Source organism: Leptinotarsa decemlineata, unplaced genomic scaffold (assembly GCF_025532065.1).
Source record: "Leptinotarsa decemlineata unplaced genomic scaffold, Ldec_3_MD MMD2_P_RNA_scaffold_2, whole genome shotgun sequence".
NCBI classification, from domain to species: Eukaryota; Metazoa; Arthropoda; class Insecta; order Coleoptera; family Chrysomelidae; genus Leptinotarsa; species Leptinotarsa decemlineata.
The window spans coordinates 14,103,637-14,117,916 of record NW_027412529.1 but is presented as its reverse complement, the minus strand read 5'-3'; the positions used below and the strand labels follow the sequence as shown (position 1 = coordinate 14,117,916).

Genomic DNA, 14,280 nt, shown 5'->3' with positions numbered 1-14,280 from the left:
ATATATAAATATTGGGACAATATATTTGCTTCTATTGAAACACATTTCATTGCATTGAACGTTTTGAATAATAAAGAACTTACACGAATATTTATATGATATTTATATAATAATATATAATATTTATATAATAATAGTGATAGTGTGAAATCTGTTGATTGTTTTATTTTTTCCGACTACACTGGTTTTCAATCTACTTTGAATAAAATTGAAATGCAATTAGTAATAAGTACCGTTGAAATTTGATATCGGGAAAATTTTGACCGATTGAAATATTCAACGAGGAATTATTTTGACACATCTTGTGAAAATGAAAATTTATGTAAATACATTTGTGAATGTTCAGATGAAATATGAATTTCCATTGGAAAATAATAGATTGTGCATAAATTGCGCTGTTGATATCATAAAAGTGTATATACCAAAGGTATATACAGAATTCCGTCAGTTTGAATCAAATGAACGAAAGAAATAGAACTACAACTCAATATGAATTATACAGTCTCATCCCCAAAGTATGCACCATATGGAAAACTTATTTATTAAGGGTTTTTTGACAAAAAGTTATTCTTGATAAAAGTTTGTGCATTTCCTAAAATTGAACATGCACCAAAAAAATTCAGTAAAACACACGTAATACACGAGGAGCCTTCAAACATTTGATTTTGAGACAAGAGTAAAGTTCTCTTATTTTAAAAAATCTCTGGAAATGTTATTTAAAAAAAGTTGTTCATCATTGAAAAATACATTTAGATTTGAAGTCATGGTAAGAGTTTTATTTTTTTACCCATATTTTTAAAATGGGGACTACGGAAAAAAAATTTGCTAAGACGATAAATAGACAGGATGCTGTCTATACGATCTATACGTGTATACGATCGTTCATTTCAAAAGCCTGTAATATTACAAATTACACAACTATGGTGTTGTTGTCAATTTTTTTGAAGAGTAAAATGATTTTCAAAGTTTTTGGTGTAAAGTTATTTATATTTTTTGTTAACACCGAAAATTACTCAAAATTAAATAGTATTGCAACAAGAAATTAATATTCAATAATATGAAATCACAAAACATCAAATTAAAATAGGAATTTCGGAACAAACTCGTTGATTTTCTGGAGATTAAACTTCAAACACTTATTTTGGACAAAAAATCTCCGGGAAATCAATGAGTTTGTTCCGAAATACCTATTTTATTTTGATGTCTTGTGATTTGATTTCATTGAATATTGAGTTCTTTCTACAAGAATGTATAATTTTTAGTAATTTTCGGAGTTAACAAAAAATAAAAATAACTTTGCACCAAAAACTTTGAAAATTAATTTACTCTTCAAAAAATTGACCGTGGTAAACACCATAGTTGTGTAATCTGTAATATTACAGGCTTTTGGAATGAACCGTCTTATCCAGGATGCGGTCTATTTATCGTTTCAGCAAATTATTTTTTCGTAGTCCCCTTTTAAAAAAAATGGGTTAAACAAAAAAACTTCACCTAGATGGCCATAACTTCAAATTTAGATTTATTTTTCAATAATGAACAACTTTTCTAAATAATATTTCCAGATATTTTTCAAAATAAGCCTACTTTACTCTTGTCACAAAATCAAATATTTGAAGGCTCCTCGTATATAACGTGTGATGTACTGTATTTTGTTGGTGCATGTTTAGTTTCGAGGGATGCACAAACTTTCATCAGGAATAACTTTATGTCGAAAAACCCTTAATAAGTAAGTTTCCCATATGATGCATACTTTGGTGCATACTGTATGACTAATTTGAATTTTGTATACACTCGTTAAATTGTTCGTTTTGCGACGCTTCCCTTCTTGTTAGCTCAGGAATGATATGTTGGAAAATAATATCTCAGTCAAAAATATCTCAGTGGAAAACATATGAAGACAAATACATTTCAAGACGAAAACGTTTCACACAGAAAAATCTCAATACAAAAATATGTCAAAATCGCGCTTAACATTAGGTTGATTCCAAAGTTTTGTCCGTTGTTATGTCATGTGTTTTCGTAGCTCCATTTCTCAGTAAATATTTATTCTACAGTGTTTTGGTATAAACTGATCAATTGAAAATTTTATGTTCTATACATTGAGGCTGTTGATTTTTTCCAAATTTTGATTTTTTGCTTCTTTCCAGTTTATTACTATACGATGTCGTTATGCGATTTTTGGCCAATTTTTTTCAACAAATTCAAATTGAACCAAAGTACTGACGAAACAGCTTGAAAAATTCACTAGGCGTTAGGCAATGATTGTATTAATAAACTCACTGTTCGACATTGGTTTGCGAAATTCCGTTCGAGATATTTTAGCCTTGAAGTGGTCGACCTACAATAATCCAAAACGAGGATTTGGGGACCCTAGTGGAGACTGACACGTCACAAACAATGCGTGAGATGGCGGAAGAACTGGGTGTCAGCTCCCATGCGGTTTTTGATTGTTTAAGTTCAAAACGTACTGGGAAGATTAAAGAGCTCGACAAGTGGGTGCCTCACGATTCGCAAGATCGACATGTATATTCTTATTTTTGCGAATCCAAAAAGATTATTTTTAGGATTAGATCGCCACGTGTGATGAAAAATGGATTCTCTGCGACCACGGGAGACATTCAGGACAGTGATTGGACGCCAAGGCATATGCCAAAGGCGTAAACCTACCAAAAAAGATCATGGTTACTGTCAGTGGCTAGTTTGCAACCGGGCCAAATCATCACAGCAGAGTCTTATTGTGAGAAAATCGACAAAATATACCGAACATGGCGTCAGCAGCAGTCGACACTAGTCAACAGAAGAGGTCCAATCTTGCTCCACGACAACGCCTGTCCGCACGTTCAACAAATCACCATCCAAAAATTAAACAAATTGTGCCCATCATATTCCCCAGACCTTACTCACTTACTCCTTCTGGACAAAAAATCACAACAATATTTCATTGATAATGATAATTTTGAAATTTTAACTCATTACCTGTTTCTTTGAAAATGTTGCTATGGGTTGAATACTCAATTAATTACTTAATTTTCTTATTCAAATAAGGAAATATTTTTACAAACTCGACTCCTTTTCTCAAAATTCAGGGAAATTTCTGAATAGGGAATTTACTGCTGATAAACACACCTAGTTCCATCAAAATCGGCGAAAAGGCTTTTGAGTTATTGATAAAAAACAATATTATTTCAGTGAACCTGTGACACCCCGTTTCTTGGAAAGGATGCTAGTTAGAACTCACGTTTGTATGAACGTTTTTTCATAAAATATGTCAAGTAATCACCACCTGAAATCTATTTAAAAAATCATTGACATCATTTGAGATACAACCTGTTTTTCCACTGAATATGAATATAATATCATTTTTCATTTGTATCAAATTTTTCTTAATGTCCTGTAACATGTTTATCAGCTTCAATGTTCAATCCTGATAACTGAATAGCAGGTTTCTATATTAATTTATATCATCTTATAAACCATCAAAGATAATTCAATCACCAAAGGTAAACTAATACGAACTGTTTATAATTGGAAAGGAAAGGCTTTAGCTTTCTAATTCTTCTTCATAAAAAAGCGTGAGAAACTTCTGTAGAAAGAATGAAAGCAATTTATTTCGGAAAAACTCTCTACGATGATCCTACGATGATCCTACGATGATCCTACAGATCCTTCAAAGAAGTAACTACTTTGAGTGCCACTGTGGTTTTTGGCTTATTCGCATATACCTGCGACCCAAAAAAAACTAGACAATAAAAAGTCTCCACAAAGAAGTGAAGCCGCCACAACCAGTACTTGTACTTCCCTACATCAGAGGATTCTCGGAAAGCGTAAGAAGGATTGCGTCCAAGCATAACATCAGAACCTGCTTCAGATCTGAGGACACTATCCGTAGCAGCCTCACAAAAACCACGCCACAAAACGCGTACTGCGATTCCAAGAATTGCGTTTAGCGGATACCCTGCGAGTGCGAAGAATCATACATCGGTGAAACTAAGAGGCCATTGCCAGACATAAGAAACACACACAGCGAGGAGGAACCAGCAAATCAAGAATAGCAGATCACGTTTGGAAGTTTGGCTGAAATCATCCACAAGGAAGAACACTGGTTTGGGAGAAAATTCAAACAATGCATTCAGCCAAGCTAACGTAGAGATACGCAACATATGGAAACCTCTAATCAAGCAGAACACGACCAACTCCCGACAAACGGTCAGCTTCCGCTAAAACCGATGAAGCGGAGAGACGAAAGAGGCGATAGGTGAAAGCACTCGAATGACCCATAAATAGTCAGATCTCGGAGGAATAAGTCCAGTTAGCACCCGAAGACGATTGTGGATACTAACAATCGAAACGTCGTGAAGTAACTTGGTTTGGAATCTTTTAATTTTTAATTCTTGTTAATAATTTTTTAATTTTCATCTCGTGTTAATGGTTTAATTTTCTATTTGATTTTTTGGTTGTTGCTTGTATTTTATTTCATTGTGATTTCAGTTTTTCTTGCTTAATATAATTGTTATTTTTCAGCTAATCTCTTTTTTAATTTTTCACAGATTTTTTCAGGTATTTCAAATCAATTTATATCACATAGACAATGGAAGTCAGAACTGATGAAATGCAATGAAAAGTCTGACGGGGTCAAGTCGTACGATCTCGATAACCAGTTCACATCACATCCACGTGAGATGACCATGTCCTCAAATCACTTTTGCAGAATATCCAATGTGGATGAGCTTGAGCATGAGCTTTGTAGAATGAAGCGCCATCCTGTTGAAACCACATGACATTGTTTCCAGATCATCCAATACATCGACCTATAGTGCTCGCCATTAACACTGATGTCCTGGCCAACGTCGTTCTCACAGAAATATGGACCGATGACGCAGCTAGCCCACAATCCACACCAAACAGTGACTTTCTTGGGATGCATTGGACGCTCTAGGTTCTTATGTGGACTGGTATCGTCCCAAGATCGACAATTGTTTGATCACGTACCCATTCATCCAGAAATGGGCCTCATCAATGAAGATGATTTTTCGGTGATTATTAGGGTCAGTTGGCAGAGCCCATTCATCGAACACACGTCGTTTTCAATGGTCGTTTCTATGGTGGACTCAAATTTATTCACCATTTTGCGAATACTCCTCTTGGTAGGATGATTATAGGGACCGTAAAATGGGCGAAACGCGCGGTACGTTGCCAGAACAGAACACTTATTTCGATAGAACTATTTTATTATTTGCACATGTTGTTGAATGCTATAATCGTCCATGATGATTTAGCAAAACAGACCTAACAAATGACAACTGATTTAACAGATGTTACTTCAACAAGATGGCCGTTATCAATTGTCGTCAAAGTTCGGAAGTGCTTCTTGGAAGAACCTCTTGTGCTTTTGATATTAAGAAATAAAATATATTGAATATCAATTCGTTCTAGTCCGAACCTGTGATATTCACGAACACAGAATAATCATATGATACATTTTATCGTTATGACTGTCAGTGATAACATATTATTATCTAAAGATGTGCGGTTGGAAGCTATTACCAATAAAAAAATTCACTTTCGACACTCAATTCTCTACATCTTCCATAAAGGATACATGTTTCCACATCAGGTTGCTATTGATTTTTTATAGGTACTTAACTTGTGAATGAACTCCCTCAGCTCAAATTATTTCTTCTAGACACAACGAGTTTCCCCCTATCGAGGGAAATTGTGTATTTTCGCTTGAATAGCTCCCTTCACTAATCTCCAAAATGATGACATTTTAATTTCAATGCAGGCAATATAACTGAGCAACCAAGATAGGTTTATACCCGTATCAAAATAATTCGTTTGCCTGACAATAATATTTTTATTTTATGACGTGCTTTTGCTATTTTCTAATTTCAGTAAGAGAATACTAGAATTGTCCAGATGAAAATGGTCAGCTCTTGAGTTTTCGGAGGCAAGGGCGCGGTTTGACTTTTGATTTTTATAAATACTCAATTGAAAATTTTGAAAATGGGTCTCTAAATCAACTGGTCCCATTTGGACGATATCAACAGTAAATGAAAAAAAAAAATTCAATATTTCACTGTAGATTATCTCATTTATACTCACACTGGAGGCATTCCAACAGAACAATTCAATAAAAGAATGATTGTGGTTAACCTGTTTGTTTTAAATCAATAAAAAAATATCGGAAGTCAAAGATTCAAAAAAGTACTGCGGGTTTTATACTTCCTGTACATGATATTATTTTTGGAATCTACAACAATTATCTGAAAACTTTTCTTGATATTTTCCTATACCTATCTGGTACCTACCGTTTCAGAAATATAAGTTAGTTTTAATTTTTTTCATAGTAAATCATGACCTTCATACTTATCTTCGATATCTTCGAGTTGAGAATTACTAAGGTACCGAAATTTGGTTTGGAGTAAGGAGTTTGGTTTGGACACTTCAGTGTCATCTCCGTTACTTTAATACAGGGTGGTAAAAATGCAGTTTTTTCGTTTGCGTAAAAAGTGACTGAAAGTTGATTATTTCAAATAGAATACTGTGTGTATTATTAAAAATTCAGAAAGCTGTTGAAATTTACTTACTTTTTATGTACATCATGCGTATACCTAACTAGTTAAGTTTTGAACTTATGAGCATTTATCTATTGAAAGCACTTTTCTAATACCAGAACAAAAAGAGACGGTCTTTCGACGCACGTTTCGTTAACCAAGTTAGTATCCTCAGGAGATCAAAAATTACTGTCTTTCGACACACATTTCGCTAACCAAGTTAGCGTCCTTTGGAGATCATCATGAAAAAAATTCAACAAGTGTTTCAAAAACTGAAACGCTATAATTCATTTTCATAAATGTAAAGCAAACAAATTCCTCTTCACATCATGACTCACATCATATATATATATATATATATATATATATATATATATATATATATATATATATATATATATATATACATATTTAGTATTATATATATATATTATATATATAAACGCGTGCATCCGCTGATATAGGGAAAAGCATAGCATTAATTAGGTTGTGAAATATTTCTCTTACCCTTTCAACTGAGGTTACTCAGGTGGACGAATGGTTCAAAACTGAAGGTGTTTGATTGCGACATAAAGGTCAGTGACCTCTAAACATGATGAACAAACTGTTCACCTCAACGGACGTCGTGGGGCCTTCACCCAACTGGGCGACGGGGCCTTCTGAATCGGGTGGGGTCGTCTATAGTATAATCTATAGCTTCCCTGACTAAGATGAGCTTTCGCTGACTCGAAAACTCTCTGATTCCTCAACTGAATGTATAGTTAACAACTTCAAGTCTCTGCGGATGGCTTCATTCCGCAAGAACCATGGACCTTTCACCAGCATCTGAAGAATTTTATTTCGCAATTTCTCCAGAGTGGAGAAATTTGACGTGGCAATTTGTCCCTAAGCGCCTGAAGCATACATAATGACAGGCTTGAACATCATATTATATAGTAAAACCTTATTTCTATGGTTGAGCTTTGAATATCTGTTGACTAGAGGATAGAGTCTGGCTATTCTTGACTGAACCTTGCACTTGTTGTTGTCAATGTGATTTTCCCAGGTGAATCGGCGATCTATCCAAAGACCTAGGTACTTGACTCACGGTTGCCATTCGATCGCTCTGCCTGAGATCGTGACCCTTGTGTCTGGAGAAACATTACGTCTCTCCAAATCTATCGCCTGAGTTTCATTTGGGTTCTCCCGAATCTTCCAGTCGAGGTATCAGCGTTCGAGTTCGTCCAATGCACGTTGCATGCAGATGACCATGGAAGAAGCGAGGAGAGCTGTATCATCGGCTTGAAGGAAAACCTTCACATAATCTTTGGGAGGTTGCTCACATAAAGGCGATGAAGTAGTGGAAACAGCACAGCTCCCTGAGGCACTCCAGTTTAGATTTTCCAGACACGACACAGGATTTCTTCAACTCGTACCTGAAATATCCTACTTTTCAGAAAGGACCTAATCCACCGGACCAGGCCCCGAGGCAAATCGAAATCGAGCAGTTTATATAGTAGGCCTACGTGACAAACTTGGGCGAAGGCCTTTGAAATGTCCAGGAGAACAAGATGGACTGTCTTTCTGTTGTTTAGCTCTGAGATGGAATTTTCGACCAGTCTCAGGGCCTGCAGCTCAGTGGAGTGTGCCCTCGCCGAATTGTTCATTATGCAGAACAGTTTGGTATTCAACTTCTTCGATTGGCCTTTGCAGCATAACACGTTCGGCCAACTTAGCCGTTGAGCAAAGTAGACTAGTACGATGATTCTGGGGAAACAGCAGATTCTGGTCCTGTTTTGGAATCATGACAACCATGGCATGCTTCCATCTTCGAAGGAAGTATCTGAGGACGATTAAGCTGTTGATGATGTTCAACAGATATCTGATGAAGTTCTCGGGAAGCTGCTTCAAATACCTATTGTTGATTGAATTAACTACCGGAGCCTTTTTATAGTAAGCCTCCGTGACAGACTTGGTCGAAGGCCTTTGAAATGTCCAAGAGAACAAGATGGACTGTCTTTCTGTTGTTTAGCTCTGAGATAGAATTTTCGACCAGTCTCAGGGCCTGCAACTCAGTGAAGTGTGCCCTCCTGAAGCCGAATCGTTCATCAGACAGAACAGTTAGGTATTCAACTTCTCCGGTTAGCCTTTGCAGTATAACACGTTCAGCCAACTTAGTCTTTGAGCAAAGTAGACTCGTTGGATGATTCTGGAGAAACAACAGGTTCAGGTCCTGTTTTGGAATCATGACAAGCACGGCATGCTTCCATCTTCGAGGGAAGTATCTGAGAGCGATTAAGCTGTTGATGATGTTCAGCAGATATCTGATGAAGTTCTAGGGAAGCTGTTTCAACAACCTATTGTTGATTGAACTACCTCCAGGAGCCTTCTTGGGTTTGGAGGCGCTAATATACCACCTCAGTTCTTCCTCCGAAGCAGGACGAATCACGTCGTCATCATTTTTCCTAAAGATGCGCCGAACCCGGAGTTCCAGCCGGATATTACGGTCGATGTCATCATCCGGAAGGGAGAAGCGCGGCCTACGACGCGTTATTTGAAGGCACGCGTCGTCCGCCCCTCGGCCGATACCGCCGCAACGTCTATGTCCCTGCATTTCAAATCTGTAATATCTTTGAGGATATCCATTCGAATTCATGCTATAAAGGGCCATATTGATCTATATTGAATTCACAAAGTATTTAAGGTACTTGATTGGATGAAAATTAGTGCTGTATTGTTTAAAATCGCTTCGTCAATAAGCCATTATCTCTCGTAGGTAAAAAATGGTTATTGTGGGTTATCCCTTAGAGATAGACATATACCATCGCGGAACTTTTTAGGGTGTACAATACTGTAGTACATTATTTTGATCTCGTAGGGTTCAGCTATCGTTTGCAATGTAAGCGAAATACAATATCACATTAGAAACCTCCAAAATTATCAGTGTTTCTCGATTATATTATGCATGTTATATGCATACAAACGTTCCTCATGGATATCTCTACCTATTGAAAAAAAACCTTATCAAAATCCGTTCCGCAGTTTTGAATATCTAAGCATACATAGAGACAGACAGCGGGAAGCGACTTTGTTTTATACTAGTGTCGGGACTGGTGATAAGTGAATTATTATTTAGTGTCACAACGTTAATCAACAATTGAATTTATTAACAACAAAACATAAAGACAAACATAACACGAAACAGAAAATAGCAGGGTAACCTCAAGGAACTAACACTAAGTCTTTTCCCGATCAGCGAAGAGACTCCGAAGCTGGTTTAGTTCTCGGCGGAAACCCCACAAATAAGAAAGAGTTGCCAGCCCAAATCCCAGAACAGAATGAATGCATCGGCTAAAAAATATGTTCGAAGTTACTCTCAAAAAATTATCACTGACAATGGTCGGGGTCATAAATATAGTCAAGAAAGTCCATAAGAGTCCATAAGAGTACCTACTCGAAACATCCCAAGTGGTGTCGTTCTAATTATTCATTTGTTTTTCGGCAATAAGCTTTCGTTTCGAAAGAAGAGAGGATTTCAATGATATGCGATGTGAAAATACGAAAATGATGAGTAAAAATCAAAATGCAAAAATTAACATAAACACCCAAGCAGATGGATATTTTGGACGACTGCTCGATAAAAACGTTATCAAAAGTTAATTTCCTAACAAAAATGTTTAATACAAAATAAAAATCAATAAAGAAATAAAATTTTTCTGAACTAAGTAGTTGTAGGAAAAACCCTACACTATGTATTGATATTGTACACTTCACATTTGGAAATGGTTTGATTATTTATACTGAGCATATGTGTTTTTTATACAAAATAATTAAAATTTCTCTAACTTTTCTCTTCGAATTCTATCAAAAATCTTTTCCAATTTCAATTCAATACGACCTGGTATATTTTTGTCAAGATACGTTACAATCCTGCCCTGTTCTCGAATTAACTGATAATCGAATGAAAACTTTAGTGTTCTTTTCGTTACTACGTCTGATGGTATATTATTATCGAAAGTTACGAAGAAATTAGAGAGATATTGCAAATTCCGTTAGCGCATGCGGTGTGTTATTTACCCCGCGTTAAATATTACGTTTACGTCTAAACATTGTTTGGGGCGGTACACGTATTGCCAGTATGTTTTGAGTTTTATTTATGCGCTGTTTTATTTGGAACTAACCTCTAAAACCAGTGTGCTTTGTTTTGATTGTTTGCCCTGTTTATCGCATAATTTCTCCTGAGGATCTAACATGGATGAGGCATTAGAAGCAGTAATTTTAGCTGATGCTGATGACGATGAAGTGGAGCAAGTGATTTTGCACAATATTTTCGGCGTGGTTGAAAATTTTCCTGTTGGGGCTGCTGAAGATAGGTTCAATCTGGACAATATGATGGCAGAAGATATTAAAATTAATTTCAGGTTCGAAAGAGACGATATCTTCAGACTAGCTGCTGCCTTGCATATACCAGACGTAATCAGAACCCAAACACGTAATTCTGTTCCAGGTATGTTAACAAATGCAGTGAATTGAAGTACTGAAATACATAACAAATTCCTCTTTAAGTGTCATGGGACTCTGTATTTTATTACGAAGACTAGCATATCCTGGGCGACTGAAGGATCTCCAGCTCTTATTTGGCCTGTCTCCACAATCATTATCTCAGATAATTAATCATATGCAGAACCTCATTGCCAATAATTTCATGCATTTACTTGACGATTTGCGAAATTTACCATGGCTGAATTTGCAAAGAATGCATATGTATGCTGACGTATGTGTATATTATTCTAACATATTGACATTTTTCAATAGTAGATTTTTTTAGGCTATTCATGGAAGAGGAGCTGCAATTTCAAACTGCTGGGGATTTATTGATGGAACTGCTAGACCAATTTGCAGGCCATCAATAAATCAAGAAGAGTACTATTCTGGTCACAAGAGGTTTCATTGTGTGAAATACCAGTCAGTTATATGCCCAGATGGTATGATTACCAGTTTGAAGGGTGCATATGTAGGACGGAGACACGATGCTGGAATTTTTCGTGAATCAAATTTGTATGCAGAACTGCAGGATGTTGCAGTGTTTCCTGATCACAGGTTTATTTTATATGGTGACCATGCCTACCCCATTATGGACTTACTTTTATGCCCCTTTCCAAACCGACAAGGAATTCCTATTTATCAACAGCATTTCAATGAATCCATGAGTGCAGTCAGAATAGCTGTTGAGTGGGGTTTTCAAAAAGTCACCAGTCAGTTTGCATTTCTAGACTTCAGAAAAAATCAAAAATTACTTTTACAAGACATAGAAAGTATGTACAAAGTTGGAATACTTTTGAGCAATTGTCATACAACTTTATATGGCAGTCAAACCAATCAGTTCTTCCATCTAGTGCCACCAGTGCTGGAGGAATATTTAGGACATTAATTTTGACCGTATATACCTACTTTCAGTTTGAAATAAATATTCAAATGTGCACTGAGTTTCAATATACCCTTTTCTAGTTATTAGTCCATGTACAAAGTTTTGGATAAAAATGCAATAAAGACAATATCAAGAAATGATTTAATAACTTCACAGGAAACACATAACCAAAAAATAACATTCCATAAAAATAAACAACAAATAATTATGTGCTAATAGACTAAATTCAACATAAATTAACTTGAAAGTAAAAAACAAATAAATATCACAAAAAACTAAAAATCATTTTGAGCTGCTAACTACAATAAAATCACAGTAAATATTTGTGAGTCAACGCAAAGTAGCAACATTAATACATTATTTCGAAAGTAAAAAACAAATCAAATACCTACCTATAACATGAAAAAACATAATTTGGTTAAAGCAGTCTTATGGCATCAGTCTTCATATTTTTGTAACCTCTTCAAAAGTGTGTCCAGAAATGTCTGTTGTGCTGATATATGAGCTTGTAATTCACTTCTTTGCTTTATACCACATTTAATTTTTTCAAACTCTAATTCAATCTTCTTTTTTCTATCTTCAATCTCCATTTGTAGTATTTTTTCTTCAATCTCAATACTTCTCTCATGAAGTTTCAATTTCTGCTCTTGCAATTGTAATTCTCTCAATTTTATTTCCTGCTCTTTTTCGTTTTTGTTTTTTAGATATTCCATGGCATTTCTTCTGAGGACAACACTTTTATTTTGTCTGCTCCTAGCTATACCAGGTCCTGAAAATAAATATCTCCTTGTAGTTTTATACAAGAATATTAAAATAAAGTAGGTACCTCCTCAACTTTTCAGGGCTGATGCAATTGAGTACCTAACAATTTGCTTACCTGTTGATTTTTTTGCTGTTGGTAGGCTTTTTGTGTTTTGGTCAATGACATCTAGAGTATCTACTTCACCTACACAAATCTCAGTTGATGGTAAGTTTGGATTGGGATCTAAAAAAAATAGTTTGCAATAGAAATTTTATAACCATAAGATAATTGAATTACCAAAATAATCATGTTCCCCTGATATAATTATTTCCCCAGAAGTTCCACTGCAATCCTCACTATTCACTATGAAAGCATCTATTGCAATGTTTTCCCTGGTTTGCCGGCCTAACTCAGCAATTTGTTTTTCTTTGGAAATAACCTTTGTTTTATTGGTAGGCATTGGAAATTCTGCACATAAGTCAGAGATTTCTTGTAAAAGAGTATCCTTTTCAGTGTACATTTCTTCTGTGCCACTTCTGAAAAGTATAGAGTATATAATACAGAAACCATTGGCATCTTGTAAAGAAATAAGAAAGACAATGCACATATCCTACCGGAATTCGTCACCATCAGATTTTTTCTTCCATAAGGTCAAAAGAAGCATTACATGATCTTTCAATGTACGAATGACAAATTCTTTTCCCGTCACTGATTTTATATTAGCTTGTATAGAGTTCCATTTCTCAGGATTCTGAAGAGGATTTTGCCCAACAACTTCGCGTAACAAACATAAATCGTCATCCGACGTAAATCTCAACCTTTTTGTAGCGGACATATTTTGGAAAAAAATATACAAACACTTGTTTTCATAAAATGAACTAAGTACCTACAACTTAACCTCGAAAATAAACACAGCTACCGGATCTATCCGATTCAGTACGAAGTAGAATAGCGCAACGTTTTACGTGAGGTATTGTTCTGCCGTAAATAACGTGATGCGCTAACGGTATTACCGCAACGTGTCTCTCGAACTCATTCTGCGCATGCTCAACTGTCAATATAACGTCTGCGGTAATAACGCCGCACAGGATTTGTCACAGCAATATCTCTCTATTATTACAAACGACAAATTTATATTTATCTTCACAGCTGACCTCTCATTAGAGGATTATGCAGGAAATCGTTAAGAAATTCTTTGCTTTCAGTTCAGTAGAATCCAGTCATGAAAAGCAGGAAATGAAATTTCTTCATCTTTCTTGGCTATTTCAATGAACTGTGATGAAAGAAATACATGAAGAAATATGAAATTGGGTCGAGAGAAAACATAAAATAATTGTGAATCTGCATGTTACTCATAATGAAAGAAATCACCAATAAATAATAAATCATCATAGATGAGGATTATTTGGGATATTTTCTAGCAGATCTATAATTACGTTTCTGAAGTAAGAGAGGATCTGCAACAATTTGATCAGATCTGTTTTGAGGGTAGTGTTGGTACAGTAGAATAGAATCAACAGGAAAAATGGAACAGTCAAAAGTCAGAGTTTGACAATACCTATTGAAGAAAAATAAAA

The 14,280-nt window shown here is 35.5% G+C and overlaps 1 protein-coding gene across 1 annotated transcript; it reads right to left on the bottom strand.

Annotated features, from left to right (window-relative positions):
• Positions 1-12,398: 12,398 nt before the first annotated feature.
• Positions 12,399-13,303, bottom strand: LOC141487489 (uncharacterized). Its single transcript, XM_074186579.1, has 3 exons — positions 13,001-13,303; positions 12,839-12,946; positions 12,399-12,730 (listed from the first exon to the last, which is right to left on the bottom strand). The coding sequence occupies exons 1-3, from the start codon at positions 13,221-13,223 to the stop codon at positions 12,399-12,401; spliced, it is 663 nt and encodes a 220-aa protein (XP_074042680.1). The 5' UTR covers positions 13,224-13,303.
• Positions 13,304-14,280: the final 977 nt, after the last annotated feature.

Excerpts from the sequence above, each read along its gene's own strand:
- LOC141487489 (XM_074186579.1), bottom strand. The coding sequence starts at position 13,223 with ATGTACACTGAAAAGGATACTCTTTTACAAGAAATCTCTGACTTATGT. Across the intron at positions 12,947-13,000 it reads AGGGGAACATGATTATTTTG|ATCCCAATCCAAACTTACCA; the intron begins GTAATTCAATTA and ends TATTTTTTTTAG. Across the intron at positions 12,731-12,838 it reads AACAGCAAAAAAATCAACAG|GACCTGGTATAGCTAGGAGC; the intron begins GTAAGCAAATTG and ends ATTTATTTTCAG.